The 18,076-nt window shown below is 41.7% G+C and overlaps 1 protein-coding gene across 1 annotated transcript in view; it reads right to left on the bottom strand.

Annotated features, from left to right (window-relative positions):
* The window catches only part of mast4 (microtubule associated serine/threonine kinase family member 4), a 182,125-nt gene that overhangs the window by 29,097 nt on the left and 134,952 nt on the right, over window positions 1-18,076 (bottom strand). Inside the window, exons 6-8 of the mRNA XM_038971316.1 lie at window positions 6,344-6,413; window positions 4,709-4,787; window positions 3,403-3,560 (exon numbers count right to left, since the gene is read on the bottom strand). Coding sequence (XP_038827244.1) covers window positions 3,403-3,560; window positions 4,709-4,787; window positions 6,344-6,413 — 307 coding nt within the window. The remainder of the gene's footprint in view (window positions 1-3,402; window positions 3,561-4,708; window positions 4,788-6,343; window positions 6,414-18,076) is intronic.

The following is an 18,076-nucleotide window of genomic DNA, read 5'->3' as shown; positions in this document are numbered from 1 at the left end:
CATGCAGGTAGGGTTATTAAAGTGGCGGGGAGGGGGGGGGAGGGTGCAAATAGTCTGGGTAGATATTTGATTAGCTGTTCAGGAGTCTTATGGCTTGGGGGAAGAAGCTGTTCAGAAGCCTCTTGGACCTAGATTTGGCGCTCCGGTACTGCTTGCCGTGCGGTAGTAGAGAGAACAGTCCATGACTAGGGTGGCTGGAGTCGGACAATTTTTAGGGCCTTCCTGACACCGCCTGGTATAGAGGTCCTGGATGGCAGGAAGCTTGGCCCCGGTGATGTACTGGGCCGTACACACTACCCTCTGTAGTGCCTTGCGGTCGGAGACCGAGCAGTTGCCATGCCAGGCAGTGAAGCAACCCGTCAGGATGCTCTCGATGGTGCTGTTAAACCTTTTGAGGATCCTTTTCCTGTAGTCCACAATAATCTCTTTTGTCTTGATCACGTTGAGGGAGAGGTTGATGTCCTTGCACCGCACGGTCAGGTCTCTGACCTCCTCCCTATAGGCTGCCTTTTCGCTGTTGTGTCATCAGCAAACTTGATGGTGTTGGAGTCGTGCCTGGCCGCACAGTCATGAGTGAACAGGGAGTACAGGAGGGGACTGAGCACACACCCCTGAGGGGCCCCCATGTTGAGTATCAGCGTGGCGGATGTGTTGTTACCTACCCTTACCACCTGGGAGCGGCACGTCAGTAAGTCTAGGATCCAGTTGCAGAGGGAGGTGTTTTGTCCCAGGGTCCTTAGCTTAGTGATGAGCTTTGAGGGCACTATGCTGTTGAACACTGAGCTGTAGTCAATGAATAGCATTCTCACATAAGTGTTCCTTTTGTCCAGGTGGGAAAGTGCATTGTGGAGTGCAATAGAGATTGCATCATCTGTGGACCTGTTGGTGCAGTATGCAAATTGGAGTGGGTCTAGGGTTTCTGGGATAATGGTGTTGATGTAAGCCATGACCAGCTTTTCAAAGCATTTCATGGCTACAGACATGAGAGCTACGGGTCACAGGTCATTTAGGCAGGTTACCTTAGTCTCTGTGCCCAAGAACACTATGGGGGTCTGCTTGAAACATGTTGGTATTACAGACTCAGTCAGGGAGAGGTTGAAAATGTCAGTGAAGACACTTGCCAGTTGGTCAGTACATGCTCGGCGTACACATCCTGGTAATCCGTCTGGCCCAGCGGCCTTGTGAATGTTGAACTGTTTAAAGGTCTTACTCACATCGGCTGGGGAGAGCGTGATCACACAGTCAACCGGACGAGCTGAAGCTCTCATGCATGTTTCAGTGTTACTTGCCTCGAAGCGAGCATAGAAGTTATTTAGCTCGTCTGGTAGGCTTGTGTCACTGGGCAGCTCTTGGTTGGGCTTCCTTTTGTAGTCTGTAATAGTTTGCAAGCCCTGCCACATCCGACGAGCGTCGGAGCTGCTGTAGTACGATTCGATCTTAGTCCTGTATTGACGCTTTGCCTGTTTGATGGTTCGTCAGAGGGCATAGCGGGATTTCTTGTAAGCTTCCGGGTTAGAGTCCCGCTCCTTGAAAGCAGCAGCTCTACCCTTTAGCTTGGTATGAATGTTGCCTGTAATCCATGGCTTCTGGTTGGGGTATGTACGTACGGTCACTGTGGGGACGACGTCCTCAATGCACTTATTGATAAAGCCAGTGACTGATGTGGCGTACTCCTCAATGCCATCGGAAGAATCCCGGAAAATATTCCGGTCTGTGCTAGCAAAACAGTCCTGTAGTTTAGCATCTGCTTCATCTGACCACTTTTTAAAAAAGACCGAGTCACTGGTGCATCCTGCTTGAATCTTTGCTTGAAAGCAGAAATCAGGAGGATAGAGTTATGGTCAGATTTGCCAAATGGAGGGCGAGTGAGAGCTTTGTACGCGTCTCTGTGTGTGGATTAAAGATGGTCTAGAATTTTATTTCCCTCTGATTGCACATTTAACATGCTGATAGAAATTTGGTAAAACTGATTTAAGTTTCCCTGCATTAAAGTCACCGGCCACCTGGAGCGCCGCCTCCGGATGAGCGTTTTCCTGTTTTCTTATGGCGGAATACAGCTCATTGAGTGCGGTTTCAGTGCCAACTTCGCTCTGCGGTGGTATGTAGACAGCTACGAAAAATACAGATAAACTCTCTAGGTAGATAGTGTGGTCTACAGCTTATCATGAGATACTCTACCTCAGGCGAGCAAAATTTGAGACTTCCTTAGATATCGTGCACCAGCTGTTGCTTACATAAATGCATAGGCCTCCGCCCGTGTCTTACCAGAGACTGCTGTTCTGTCTGGCTGATAGTGTATAACCCGCCAGCTGTATGTTCTTAATGTCATCATTCAGCTACGACTCGGTGAAACATAAGATAGAGTTTTTAATGTCCCATTGGTAGGATATACGTGCTTTCAGTTCGTCCAAACGGGCTGTCATGTGCATTTTACTGAGGAGTGGCTTCCGTCTGACCACTCAACCATAAAGGCCTGATTGGTGGAGTGCTGCAGGGATGGTAGTCCTTCTGGAAGGTTCTACCATCTCCACAGAGGAACTCTGGAGCTCTGTCAGAGTGACCATCGGGTTCTTGGTCACCTCCCTGACCAAGTCCCTTCTCCCCCAATTGCTCAGTTTGGCTGGGTGGCCAGCTCTAGGAAGAGTCTTGGGTGTTCTAAACGTATTCCAATTAAGAATGATGGAGGTCACTGTTCTTGGGGATCTTCAATGCTGCAGACTTTTTTTTGTAGCCTTCCCCAGATCTGTGGCTCGACACAATCCTGTCTCAGAGCTCTATGGACAATTTCTTCGACCTCATGGCTTGGTTTTTGCTCTGACATGCACTGTCAACTGTGGGACCTTATATAGACAGGTGTGTGCCTTTCCAAATCATGTCCAATCAATTGAATTTACCACAGGTCGACTCCAATTAAGTTGCAGAAACATCTCAAGGATGATCAATGGAAACAGGATGCACCTGAGCTCTATTTTGAGTCTCATAGCAAAGGGTCTGAATAATTATGTATAGAAGAGTTCTGTTTATTTTAATTTCTTTATAAACGTTCAAACATTTCAAAAAACCTGTTAATGCGGTATTGTGTGTAGATTTCTTAAATCCATTTTAGAATAAGGCTGTAAACGTAACAAAATGTGTAAAAGGGGTCTGAATACTTTCCGAATGCACTCTGATATATGGTTGGACCAGGTCTCTTGAAAAATAGATTTTTATCTCAACGAGACTAACATGGATAAATAAAGATTAATTAAAATAAATATATCTATATCTACATATATATATAGTATGAATCATATCTATTTTTTATATTTTTTACAAAAAAACAAAAAAAATACTGTAATTTTCAGCAATTGTTATACCCAGCATCCTTAAAGGTGTATGACCTTGCCGGGCCTCCGTACATACCTGAGACTGCGCGAGCGGGGTCGCATGGGTGCTGTCCCCCTCCGTCGGTCATCCCCGGCGATGCTCTCGGTGCAGAAGTGCTTGGAGAGAAAGTGCAGCTCATCCGGGGTGGGCTGGAAGGGTAGCTGGTGCAGCTTCTCCTGTGATGAACAGGACGACTGGAAATGAAATGAATATACATTGAACGAGAAAAGAAAAGATAAAAAGGAGAGGCTAATGCTTTGATTAATGTTTTTGCACGAGAGAATGACAGATACCAGGAGAGTAGCATTTTTTTTGACTTGTGTTTATTTGATTGGGTAAATGTTCATTACGGTATTGATGCCCTTTTACAGTGTCTTGAAAACGAAGGACAAACTTATGGGTGCCAAAATGGTTGCGACGGTACAGTAGATGAAAGCTAACAAATTCCTGTGAACATTCCCATTTCTCCTCATTACATTGTTCTCAAATCCAATCCAAATAGGGATTCAATTTAAACTAAGCTGTAAACATAGCCTGGACAAACAACACAGTTGCTGGTGTTAATCCCGCTCTATGGTAGTTCCTCCTAACCAGTCGTCCTCACCAGCCTCCGGCAACATGTTAAGTATTTATCAGCTCTAATTGATGGTCTTCAAAAAACATGGCCGTTAACAAACAACCCATTACTTTGTGTGTGACGGCTTGTTTACTTGGTTGTGTAGTCTGCCATGGAGCCTGTTTGTGTGTGTGTGTGTGTGTGTGTGTGTGTGTGTGTGTGTGTGTGTGTGTGTGTGTGTGTGTGTGTGTGTGTGTGTGTGTGTGTCAGAGTTGACCATCGCCTGCCTGTGTTATTTGAGTTTGTCAGTAAACAGAGCAGAGTTATGTGTTTGTACGTGTGTTTGTGTGTGTGTGGGTGGCCTAGCTGTGTGCCAGGGCCATATTTACTCCAAAACAAATCTGCTGGCCCTAAATACAGCGTCTGGTGGTATGTCAGCCTGTGAGACACTAGCGGGAGAATGTGATCACTATGGCACCCCTCATCTCTGACTACCAGTAGCCTACAGTACAGTACAGTACAGGCCTGGTGACTGAAGTACAGACTGGAGGGATGCCCATCAGATGATAATTTCACATTGAAACATCTTTATTTGAATGATTCTTGAATATCCAGTGATCTGGTACAGTATATGTATTTTTAGATTGAAAGGGTTTTCCATCAGTATACTGTATGTGAAAAAGTTAGGTTAAACAACCTTTTTGGCATTGCTTTTTAAAAATCGAGCTAACACATAATATATTTTGTTTTCATGGCCTTTAACAAATTGAGTGGTATGGTACATACAGAAACAGTGGAGCTGGGTGTGTTGGTGCCATAGCCAGAGGAAGGCAGAGAGGCCAAAGACCAGCGTCGTCCATCAGTCCTGCTCAAACACACAGACAGAGATAGAAAGAGACAGACGTCATCATAAACTCAGAACCCATCCATAACTAATCAGTAATATGAGAACTGTAGTTAACAAAATATAAAAATAACTATGAATGATATTCAAAACAAGACTACTCAAAGCTCCAGGATTTTGAATAACATACCTACACTACAAATGCACAACGTTCTGGATGACCTTTGACCTATGTGCAGAGTTAGGTCATTTGAAACCTTTACCTTTCCGGAAGAATAGGTAGGAAAGACTGCTTTTCAATAGCCTACTGCAGCGTTTACAGTGGATTACATTTTAGTCATTTAGCAGACACTTTTATCCAGAGTGACTTACAGTAGTGAATGCATACATTTTCATACTGGTCCCCCGTGAGAATCGAACCCACACAGGACACAGCTTCCTTGATCTATGCTATCTTCCACCCACACCTTTTTTATTTGACCTTTATTTAACTAGGCAAGTCGGTTAAGAACAAATTCTTATTTTCAATGACGGCCTAGGAACAGTGGGTTAACTGCCTTGTTCAGGGGCAAAACGACAGATTTTAACCTTGTCAGCTCGGGGATTCGATCTTGCAACCTTTCGGTTACTAGTCCAACGCGTTAACCACTAGGCTACCCTGCCACCCCAACCTAGCCTGCCGCCCCAACCTACCGAGTAGTGAGATGTCTTCTGTTGCACTAACCAATAACACTGAACATTGATACAAACTCAGAGGAATAACGTGTGGAGTTAGATGTAGGGACAGCTAGATAGGGACAGCTAGATAGGGACAGCTAGATAGGGACAGCTAGATAGGGACAGCTAGATAGAAACACATCAAACAGGATTTTCATGATTCAGGTATAATGGCAAGGTAACAATGACGTTGTGTATTCATACACATTGCACGAACGGACATGTGAGTTACAATGACGTTGTGTGTATTCATAGACATGAGTAACAGGAAGAAGAGCTATGATGTTATTAACATGACAAAACAGAGGCCTAACATGACATTACATGTCTGGTCTGTGGCACTGACGGAATCATAGCGATAAATAAAAAAGCTGTTAAAATAAAGTCGTGTTGAGTGAGGGTAGAACAAAAAAGATTTCAGGCTTTTTGTGAAGACGTGGAGAAAAGCACTTCAGAAAACGCGAGGAGTTTGAGTCTGATGATGGTAAAAGACTGAACCCTTGAACCTGCCTGTGATTTCAATCTCTGTATAGAGAGCCTGTCAGAACACAGTGAGATCCTGCCTTCGCTTCTCAAAAGAACCGCTGCCTGTCTGCTGCAGACAATAATAGCACCACAATTTGGCTTCGTTGTTTAAAAAAAGATAAATGTTTCTTTTAAGATTCATATTTCCTATGTATGCCTCATTTCTCATACCATTTGTCAGATAACCACCAAGATAAAGTATTACTACTTTCTGGAAATTCTTAAAACAATAAAACCTGCCCATAAGCATTTTATTGCAGACTATTGGCATGCTAGTTGAGTGGAGTTACGGATAAAAAGGTTCAACTGGCATTGACTTTTACTTTTATTAATACCTTCGTGCAAATGAGAAGTGGGCTGAGGCACTAGGAGAGAAGTTTCTGGGGCTGTCTTGAGGACTCGTTCCTGTTGTTCAGAGAGGAAGCAGAGAAACAAGGGGAGATTACAAGTCATTAAAGAAAACATTCCAGAAACCTGAGACAAAAGCATTATCAATTAATCAAGGAAATAATAATACTAAGCCTACAGCATAGAATCAAACCTATATTAGGACTTGGTCGTTTTTTTCTAAATAAGAAAGTGTAATAAGCCAGCATAGATAAAACACATTTCTTCATCAATTTACTCTCAGCTATTGTACTTTACACAGCATTCTAGATTTTATTGTGTTTCATTGGCTCTTATCTGAAGGAGCTTAATCTAGGAAGACTGAAATGGGACTCTCTCAAATGGGACTGATCTGCTTGAAGCAGTAATTACGTAATCTTAATAATATACTTCCACATTGCAGCTCTTCGGCTTGGATTTATCATGAGAAACACATGAGTAACGGCACAATTCTTTTTTTTTTTATATAAAAAATAAAGAAAGATCCCAACCAAAATGTTTTTTTTTGGTGTCCGATACCTATTCTGATTTCTGGGGGGGGGGCAAAACTTGCCGATATGTTTTACAGCAGGGAAATGAAAAAGTGTAAATTTTCCAGTGGTGGGAAAAGTACCTAATTGTCATACTTGAGTAAAAGTATAGATACCTTAACAAAGTTACTCAAGTTAAAGTTACCCAGTAAAATACTACTTGAGTAAAAGTCTAAAAATGTTTCTTATAAGATTCATATTTCCTATGTATTCCACATTCTCATGCCATTTTTCAGATAACCACAAAGATTTAGTATAAATTACTTTCTGGAAATAAATAAAACCTGCCCATAAGCATTTTATTGCTGACTATTTGCAGCAATACATATTTAAATATACTTCAGTATCAAAAATAAATGTAATTACACTTAAGTATCAAAAGTAGAAGTAAAAGTGTAAATCATTTCAAATTCCTTATATTAAGCAAAGTAGACGGCACCATTGTATTGTTTTTAGCCAGGGGCACACTCAGAGATTATTACAGATAGCCAGGGGCACACTCAGAGATTATTACAGATAGCCAGGGGCACACTCAGAAATTATTACAGATAGCCAGGGGCACACTCAGAGATTATTACAGATAGCCAGGGGCACACTCAGAGATTATTTACAAAAGATGCATGTGTGTTTATTGAGTCCCCCCAGACCATAGGCAGTAGGGATGACCACGTGTTATCTTGAGAAGTGAGGGAATTTCACAATTTTCCTGTCATGCTTAGTATTCAAAATGTAACACGTACTTTGGGTTGTCAGGAAAAAATGTATAGAGTAAAAAGTACAATATTTTCTTTAGGAATGGAGTAAAAGTATGGAGTAAGAGTAAAAGTTGTCAAAAAAATAAATAGTAAAGTAAAGTTCAGATATCCCCAAAAACTACTTAAGTGTACTTTAAATATTTTTACACCACTGAATTTTTCCACACTGAATTCTCATAAATTGCCATCCAAAAGAGCAATTGTCCAATAACTATGCTTCAAATTTCTATTTCATACATTGTGACAATGACATGAGAATGGCCGCAAATGTTCAGAAAAGCAAGAGAAAATCCACTTTTTTATCCTATTAATTGTATATCGGTGGAGTTATCAGCTACTGTAAGAGTAGCCTTTAGGCTAATACCATAGTCTAAATAGCTATGTTAACACAATGGCGTTATTCAAACAAAGACAGTCTAGGTGAAGACATCTGGCTATAAAAGACATTTACAACAGTCCATAAGATGGTAGTTAGACCTTAGCTAACAGTTGCTAATATTTGGGGTCTTGGGGTTTTATTGCAGAACTTGAAGTCCTATAGGGAGGCCCTCCAAATGATCCCTCCATCTCTCAAATCGCACCATCCATATGGACAGCATCCACTTATTACCCACAGGCCTACTGTTCTGTGGTCCTGCCTCAGGCTATTGAACACATCAAACTGGGGGGCTTTCCGCAACGGCAGCAACTAGGCCTTGTGTTCCCTCAGCAATAAGGTAAAGAACCAACCCTTTGTCCAACATGAATTAACCACAATTAACTCTGTAGCCAAAGGCTGGAGTAAACAGTTAATTAACTTAGGGCATCGATGGCAACCCCTGAGACAAATCTGATGATAGCGAGAGGGCTATGTGATACTGGGGGAACAACGGTGGTACTGAGGAACAGGGAGAGGCTGGTTACATGGTGATGTCACCTGTTTAATTGTGGTGTAATTTAATTATAGCTGATGAGCGTAGATCAGTAAATCACCAGGATGTAAATATCCAGTGAAAATCTCACTTTAAAAGTTCATATTCTTTTATAGTTCTATATATAGTTCTATATATATATATATATGTTATAGATTTTATAAACAATACAAAACATACACATACAAAAACTACATCACACAAACATCACACCTCCTTTATGTGAACGATGGAGGATTGGCTGATTTCCAGTTTGAGTATACATTTTTAAAGATAATTGATGAGAAGAGTATTGTCCAACCTATCGGAGATCTCACTGCACCCTCATATGTCATGTCTTGACGGACAGACAAATTAAAAGTAAATTTACATTGCAATACCTCAGACATCCATCTTTCCAACTCCACCCATAACTTTAGAATTTTGTAACGTTCCCAGAAGGCATGAATTATTAAGTCATTAGTAGTTTTAAACTTCAGACATGACTCTGCCGTTGTGCTGTAGAATTTGTGAATTTTGTCTTTTGTATAATACATATTCTATACATGAATTTATACTGGATTAAGCATTCATTTTCGTTAACTGTAATATTGTTAGTTGTCTTGCAAAATTCCCTCCATCTTGTGCCAAAATCAGTTATTTTTTAATCTTGGTTCAAATAGTTAATATTTTTTTCTAAGAGATTGTCTATTGTATAGACTCGAGGGGAAGGTTTTCTATAGCTTACCTATCATATCAATATCCTTTTCTGACTTGAATAGGATTTCCTCAAGAATGCGCTGATGCCCAAAATATTTTAAAAGACAAAGTAACTGTACAGTGACAATCTCACTTTTAAAAGTTCACATTCTGTTAACTCATACCCAAATAATGTTGTTGACTTGTTCTGTATTTGTGGGCAAAGCACACACTTCAAAAACCCCACCTCAAACTTGTATCTCAAACAAATGCTTGATATTTCCTCATAGAACATGATAGCACCTTGGCTGAGTTCGCCAATCAGCGGGCTTCTTTCAATAATATTTTTATTGACCGATATATACGCACCATTCTGTTGTTTGGGTATGCCCACACCATTCAAACACATATCAAATGTTTTTTAACATACTTAATTACCAATTTTAGTAACCCTCGTTCAGATCAGAAAATGGATGGTCTTGAGGTTGCATGGGTAGATATACTTCTTCCTAAATGTCATCCTATACTTGTTGGTGTGTGCTATCGGCCTCCTAAACAGAATCATTTCTATGATTTACTTGAATCTAATTGCTGTGATCACAATGTATTTGCTGATAGAGAATGTATTCTGTATGATTTTAATACAAATGTGCAGTTTTCACCCAAGAAAAATGTGAGTAAATGCCCTGTATATCTTTAACCTGTTTGGGCTGCAGGGGCAGTATTGAGTAGCCAGATAAAAGGTGCCCATTTCAAACGGCCTCGTACTCAATTCTTGCTCGTACAATATGCATATTATTATTACTATTGGATAGAAAACACTCTCTAGTTTCTAAAACCGTTTGAATTATATCTGTGAGTCAGAACTCATTTGGCACAAACTTCCTGACCAGGAAGTGGAAAGTCTGAAATCGAGGCTCTGTTCTACTTCCTGCCTATAAATGGGCATGATATGTATTAGTATACATGCACTTCATAGACCTTCCCCTGGATGTCAAGAGGCGGTGAGAGAAGAAATGTAGTGTTTATCTTGGTCTGAAGTGGAATACAAGCTCTTTGTATGACGTGTCCCCCATTTCCGGTTTTCTGGAGAGCGCGAGGAGGTACCTGGATTTGCCTTCTGTTTAGCTGCCGTTATAGGCGACTACTATCTCCGGCTTTGATTTTATTTGATACATGTGACCATATCATCGTAAAGTATGTTTTTTCAATATAGTTTAATCAAAAATTTTCGGGAGTTTTGCCGTGTTCCGTTCTCTGACTTTGTTGACGATGGAGAGATTCGCGCCACTTGGCTAGTGCGCTTGCTAATTCAAGAGGGAAAATGGACGTTCTAAATCCAAACAACGACTGTTCTGGACAAAGGACCCCTTGTCCAACATTCTGATGAAAGATCAGCAAAAGTAAGAAACATTTTATGATGCTATTTCATATATCTGTCGTGCATGTGAACTAGTCGTCGGCGCCCAACTTTTGGGTACTCTAGCTATACCGAAGCTGGATGTCGTAATGAAGTTATTTTTTAGAATTCTAACACTGCGATTTTATTAAGAACTAATGGATCTATCATTTCCTATACAACATGTATTTTTTAGTTATGTTTATGAATAGCTATTTGGTCAGAATATGTGTGTCAGAAAAAGTGTCAGAAAAATATCCGAACGTTGTGGGAAATAGTAGCTACGTTAGCAGAATGTATAACCACTGATTTCAGCTCTAAATATGCACATTTTTGAACAAAACATAAGTGTATGTATAACCTGATGTTATAGGACTGTCATCTGATGAAGAATATCAAGGTTAGTCAAAAATTATATATCTTTTACTGGTTTGTTACGATCGCTAACCTTTTGCTACTGGGAAATGGCATGTGTTTCTGGCTATTGTGGTAAGCTAATATAACGCTATATTGTGTTTTCGCTGTAAAACACTTAATAAATCGGAAATATTGGCTGGAATCACAAGATGCCTGTCTTTCATTTGCTGTACACTATGTATTTATCAGAAATGTTTTATGATGAGTAATTAGGTATTTGACGTTGGTGTCTGTAATTATTATGGCTGCTTTCGGTGCAATTTCTGATTGTAGCTGCAATGTAAACTATGATTTATACCTGAAATATGCACATTTTTCGAACAAAACAGATTTATTGTATAACATGTTATAAGACTGTCATCTGATGAAGTTGTTTCTTGGTTAGTTTGGTTGGTTCTTGGTTAGTTAGGTTGGCTTTGTGCATGCTACCTGTGCTGTGAAAAATGTCTGTCCTTTTTTGTATTTGGTGGTGAGATAACATAAATATACGTGCTGTTTTCGCTGTAAAACATTTTAAAAATCGGACATGTTGGCTGGATTCACAAGATGTGTACCTTTCATTTGCTGTATTGGACTTGTTAATGTGTGAAAGTTAAATATTTTAAAAAATATATCTTTTGAATTTCGCGCCCTGCACTTTGAGCTGGCTGTTGTCATAAGTGTACCGACGCCGGGCTGCAGCCATAAGCAGTTAATCAGTTATTTGGACTAAAACAACTGCTTGTTGAGCCAACCCAGGTGTGTATTGACAGTAAATCAACTTTGGATTTGATTATTGTATCAGATCAAGAGAACGTCTGTCAGTCAGGAGTCTTAAATATTGGTTTTAGTGATCATATGGTAACCTACTGTACCCGTAAGACATCCAAAATGCTACTAGAGCCAGGTAATAAATACATGAAGGTACGGTCTATGAAACAATACTCAATGTTTGTAGAAGTACTTGTTATTTTGGATTGGTCTCATGTACTAAACTGTGATGATTTTGATCAAGCTTTGTATCTTTTTAAAGATCTGTTTATGTCTGCACTCGACTCTGGCTTCAATGAAACAAATTTGAATCAAACAGCGGTCAGGGAAATGGATCACTTCCAAGATCTTAGACCTCATAAGGAAAAGGGATCGCTACCTGGCCAGATTCAGAAGGACAAATCTACAACAAGATTATGATGGTTATATTAACTGTAGAAACCAGGCAAGATACAAAATGGATAAGGCCAAATCCCAACATTATATAGACGCCGTTAATGACAACTTACATTAGCCTCAAACTGTGGGAAATGTTAAAGGACATTGGCTCAAAAACTTCCCATAAGGTAAAGGCCTGGATATGGAGGATGTAACACATTTTTTACCACTATAGCATAATCTCTGGTTAAGAAGTTATCCACCTGCTCTGGACACTACGGCCAGTCTTTCATGAACAACTTTTACCACAGCAAAGGTATCACAAATTATTTGTTTGAGCTGTGCATGGTAACAGAGGACAAAGTTTCCAACCTACTATGCTTAATGAGCACAAACAAAGCAACTGTGCTGGATAACCTTCCTGCAAGATTCATAAAGGATAGTGCTTGTGTCACTGCTAAAATGATAATGCATATTGTAAACCTTTATTAGTAGTGATACATTTCCCAAGGATCTCAAAACAGCCCGGGTAGTTCCACTCCACAAGAAGAGCAGTAAAACAAATGTAGGAAACTACAGGCCTGTGTCAATACCCCTTGGAGTACCGCAGGGACACATTTTAGGGCCTCTCTTATTTCTTATATACGTTAATGATATGCCAGATACAGTAAACTCCTGCTTTATGCTGATGATTCAGCCATACTGGTATCAGGGAAGGATGCAGTTTACATAGTAAGGAATAAGAAATTGCATTTTGTTAGAGATTGGTTGTCTGACAACAAATTGTCACTACATTTGGGAAAAATCTAATTGATTTTGTTTGGTACAAAACGTAGATTGCTTAGCTGACAAGATAATGGTAAATTGTACAGGCAAGGAGATTGGATATAAAACAAGTGTATCTTATCTTTGTGCATCCCTAGATCAATCCCTTTCTGGAGACCTGATTGCTGCTGCAAAAAAAATCTAAAATGGAGAAGAAATTTATATCGTAACACTAGATATTTTACCATTCAAGTTAAGAAACTGATTGTCTCAACCTTGATTCAGTGTCATTTTGATTATGCCTGCTCTACTTGGTATAGTGGGCTACCAAAAAGATGAAAAAGAATGCAGGTCATGCAAAATAATGTTATCAGGTATATGCTGAATGTCCCCTCTAGGACCCACATAAGGGTCCAGGAGTTCCGGGAGGGGGGCTTGTTGCATTTGGAATCCAGAGTGAACCAACTTAAATCATATGTTTGACATCTTAAATGATCGTGCCCCAGGTTAGATGAAAAACCACATTGATAGGGTCTATAACCAACACAGTCCCAATACCAGAGCTAGTGTTAGGTCTTGTAAAATCCCAAGAGTAAAAAGTACTGCGAGGAGCACGTTTTTCCATACAGGCATTTGTCTATGGCAGTGGTTCCCAAACTTTTAAAGCCCCGTACCCTTTCAAACATTCAACATCCAGCTGCATACCCCCTCTAGCACCATGGTCAGCACACTCTCAAATGTTTTTTCGCCATCATTGTAAGCCTGCCACACACACACTATACAATACATTTATTAAACATAAGAATGAGTTTGAGTTTGTCGTCACAACCCGGCTCGTGGGAAGTGACAATGAGCTCTTATAGGACCAGGGCACAAATAATATAATAATAATAATCAATACTTTTGCTCTTATTTAGCCATCTTACATATAAAACCTTATTTGTTCATCAAAAATTGTGAATAACTCCCCACAGGTTAATGAGAAGGGTGTGCTTGAAAGGCTGCACATAACTCTGCAATGTTGGGTTGTATTGGAGAGAGTCTCAGTCTAAAATCATTTCCCACACACAGTCTGTGCCTCTATTTAGTTTTCATGCTAGTGAGGGCCGAGAATCCACTCTCACATAGGTACGTGGTTACAAAGGGCATCAGTGTTTTAACAGCGCGATTTGCCAAGGCAAGAAACTCTGAGCGCAGCCCTATCCAGAAATCTGGCAGTGCCTTCTGATTAAATTCAATTTTCACAGAACCGCTTGTTGCAATTTCGATGAGATTCTCTTGTTCAGATATTGGTAAGTGGACTGGAGGCAGGGCATGAAAGGGATAACGAATCCAGTTGTTTGTGTCATACGTTTCGGGAAAGTACCTGCGTAATTGCGCACCCAGGTCACTCCGGTGCTTTGCTATATCACATTTGACATTGTCCGTAAGCTTGAGTTAATTTGCACACAAAAAAACATACAATGATTGTCCTTGTTAATGCAGGCAGCTCCAACTTCTTAATCATAGCCTCAATTTTGTCCCGCACATTGAATATAGTTGCGGAGAGTAGAGTCCCTGTAATCCTAAATTCAGATCATTCAGGTGAGAAAGAAACATCACCCAGATAGGCCAGTCGTGTGAGAAACTCGATATCATGCAAGCAGTCAGACAAGTGAAAATGTGAAAATGAAAATTGTCAGTAAAGAATTTTAAGCTCGTCTCTCAATTCCAAAAAACATGTCAATACTTTGCCCCTTGATAACCAGCACACTTCTTCTGTACGTTGTAAAAGCGTTACATGGTCGCTGCCCATATCATTGCATAATGCAGAAAACACACGAGAGTTCAGGGGCCTTAACAAAGTGAACCATTTTCACTGTAGTGTCCAAAACGTCTTTCAAGCTGTCAGGCATTCCCTTGGCAGCAAGAGCCTCTCGGTGGATGCTGCAGTGTACCCAAGTGCTTCTCTGATAGAGTTCAGGGTGTCAAATCGGAGGGCCTGTTGTCCGGGCCTCTGGCAGTCTATCGGGGTGCCACAGGGTTCAATTCTTGGGCCGACTCTCTTCTCTGTATATATCAATGATGTCGCTCTTGCTGCTGGGGAGTCTCTGATCCACCTCTACGCAGACAACACCATTCTGTATACATCTGGCCCTTCTTTGGACACTGTTAACAACCCTCCAGACGAGCTTCAATGCCATACAACTCTCCTTCCGTGGCCTCCAACTGCTCTAAAATACAAATAAAACTAAAAACATGCTCTTCAACCGATCGCTGCCTGCACCTGCCCGTCCGTCCAGCATCCCTACTCTGGACGGTTCTGACTTAGAATATGTGGACAACTACAAATACCTAGGTGTCTGGTTAGACTGTAAACTCTCCTTCCAGACTCACATCAAACATCTCCAATCCAAAGTTAAATCTAGAATTGGCTTCCTATTTCGCAACAAAGCATCCTTCACTCATGCTGCCAAACATACCCTAGTAAAACTGACCAAACCACCGATCCTCGACGATGTCATTTACAAAATAGCCTCCAATACCCTACTCAATCAATTGGATGCAGTCTATCACAGTGCCATCCGTTTTGTCACCAAAGCCCCATATACTACCCACCACTGCGACCTGTACGCTCTCGTTGACTGGCCCTCGCTTCATACTTGTCGCCAAACCCACTGGCTCCAGGTCATCTACAAGACCATGCTAGGTAAAGTCGCCCCTTATCTCAGCTTGCTGGTCACCATAGCAGCACCCACCTGTAGCACGCGCTCCAGCAGGTATATCTCTCTGGTCACCCCCAAAGCCAATTCCTCCTTTGGCCGCCTCTCCTTCCAGTTCTCTGCTGCCAATGACTGGAACGAACTACAAAAATATCTGAAACTGGAAACATTTATCTGCCTCACTAGGTTTAAGCACCAGCTGTCAGAGCAGCTCACAGATTACTGCACCTGTACATAGCCCATCTATAATTTAGCCCAAACAACTACCTCTCCCCCTACTGTATTTATTTAGCTCCTTTGCACCCCATTATTTATACACTGCTCAAAAAAATAAAGGGAACACTTAAACAACACAATGTTACTCCAAGTCAATCACACTTCTGTGAAATCAAACTGTCCACTTAGGAAGCAACACTGATTGACAATAAATTTCACATGCTGTTGTGCAAATGGAATAGACAAAAGGTGGAAATTATAGGCATTTAGCAAGACACCCCCAATAAAGGAGTGATTCTGCAGGTGGTGACCACAGACCACTTCTCAGTTCCTATGCTTCCTGGCTGATGTTTTGGTCACTTTTGAATGCTGGCGGTGCTCTCACTCTAGTGGTAGCACGAGACGGAGTCTACAACCCACACAAGTGGCTCAGGTAGTGCAGCTCATCCAGGATGGCGCATCAATGCGAGCTGTCGCAAGAAGGTTTGCTGCGTCTGTCAGCGTAGTGTCCAGAGCATGGAGGCGCTACCAGGAGACAGGCCAGTACATCAGGAGACGTGGAGGAGGCCGTAGGAGGGCAACAACCCTTTGAGCAGGAGGAGCACTGCCAGAGCCCTGCAAAATGACCTCCAGCAGGCCACAAATGTGCATGTGTCTGCTCAAACGGTCAGAAACAGACTCCATGAGGGTGGTATGAGGGCCCGACGTCCACAGGTGGGGGTTGTGCTTACAGCCCAACACCGTGCAGGACATTTGGCATTTGCCAGAGAACACCAAGATTGGCAAATTCGCCACTGGCGCCCTGTGCTCTTCACAGATGAAAGCAGGTTCACACTGAGCACATGAGCACATGTGACAGACGTGACAGAGTCTGGAGACGCCGTGGAGAACGTTCTGCTGCCTGCAACATCCTCCAGCATGACCGGTTTGGCGGTGGGTCAGTCATGGTGTGGGGTGGCATTTCTTTGTGGGGCCGCACAGCCCTCCATGTGCTCGCCAGAGGTAGCCTGACTGCCATTAGGTACCGAGATGAGATCCTCAGAGCCCTTGTGAGACCATATGCTGACACATGCACATTTGTGGCCTGCTGGAGGTCATTTTGCAGGGCTCTGGCAGTGCTCCTCCTGCTCAAAGGGTTGTTGCCCTCCTACGGCCTCCTCCACGTCTCCTGATGTACTGGCCTGTCTCCTGGTAGCGCCTCCATGCTCTGGACACTACGCTGACAGACACAGCAAACCTTCTTGCGACAGCTCGCATTGATGTGCCATCCTGGATGAGCTGCACTACCTGAGCCACTTGTGTGGGTTGTAGACTCCGTCTCGTGCTACCACTAGAGTGAGAGCACCGCCAGCATTCAAAAGTGACCAAAACATCAGCCAGGAAGCATAGGAACTGAGAAGTGGTCTGTGGTCACCACCTGCAGAATCACTCCTTTATTGGGGGTGTCTTGCTAAATGCCTATAATTTCCACCTTTTGTCTATTCCATTTGCACAACAGCATGTGAAATTTATTGTCAATCAGTGTTGCTTCCTAAGTGGACAGTTTGATTTCACAGAAGTGTGATTAACTTGGAGTTACATTGTGTTGTTTAAGTGTTCCCTTTATTTTTTTGAGCAGTGTATTTCTACTTTACACATTCTTCCACTGCAAATCTACCATTCCAGTGTTTTACTTGCTATATTGTATTTACTTCGCCACCATGGCCTTTTTTTTGCCTTTACCTCCCTTATCTCACCTCATTTGCTCACATTGTATATAGACTTATTTTTCTACTGTATTATGACTGTATGTTTGTTTTACTCCATGTGTAACTCTGTTGTTGTATGTGTCGAACTGCTTTGCTTTATCTTGGCCAGGTCGCAATTGTAAATGAGAACTTGTTCTCAACTTGCCTACCTGGTTAAATAAAGGTGAAATAAAAATAAATAAAATAAAGTGGCGTCGGGAGCAACTGCTTGCACGCACGTTATCACTTCACTATGTCTCCCTGTCATGGCTTTTGCGCCATCAGTACAGATACCAACACATCTTGACCACCATGGATGTCACAAAGCTGTCCAGTACTTTAAAAAATATCCTGTCCTCTTGTCCTGGTTTCCAGTGGTTTGCAGAAGAGGATGTATTCTTTAATTGACCCCCTATAAACGTAACATGTGCCAGGCCCGCCACGTCTGTTGAC

This window comes from Salvelinus namaycush, chromosome 31, assembly GCF_016432855.1.
Source record: "Salvelinus namaycush isolate Seneca chromosome 31, SaNama_1.0, whole genome shotgun sequence".
NCBI lineage: Eukaryota > Metazoa > Chordata > Actinopteri > Salmoniformes > Salmonidae > Salvelinus > Salvelinus namaycush.
The sequence above is the reverse complement of the archived record's forward strand: the minus strand, read 5'-3'. Positions and strand labels throughout refer to the sequence as shown.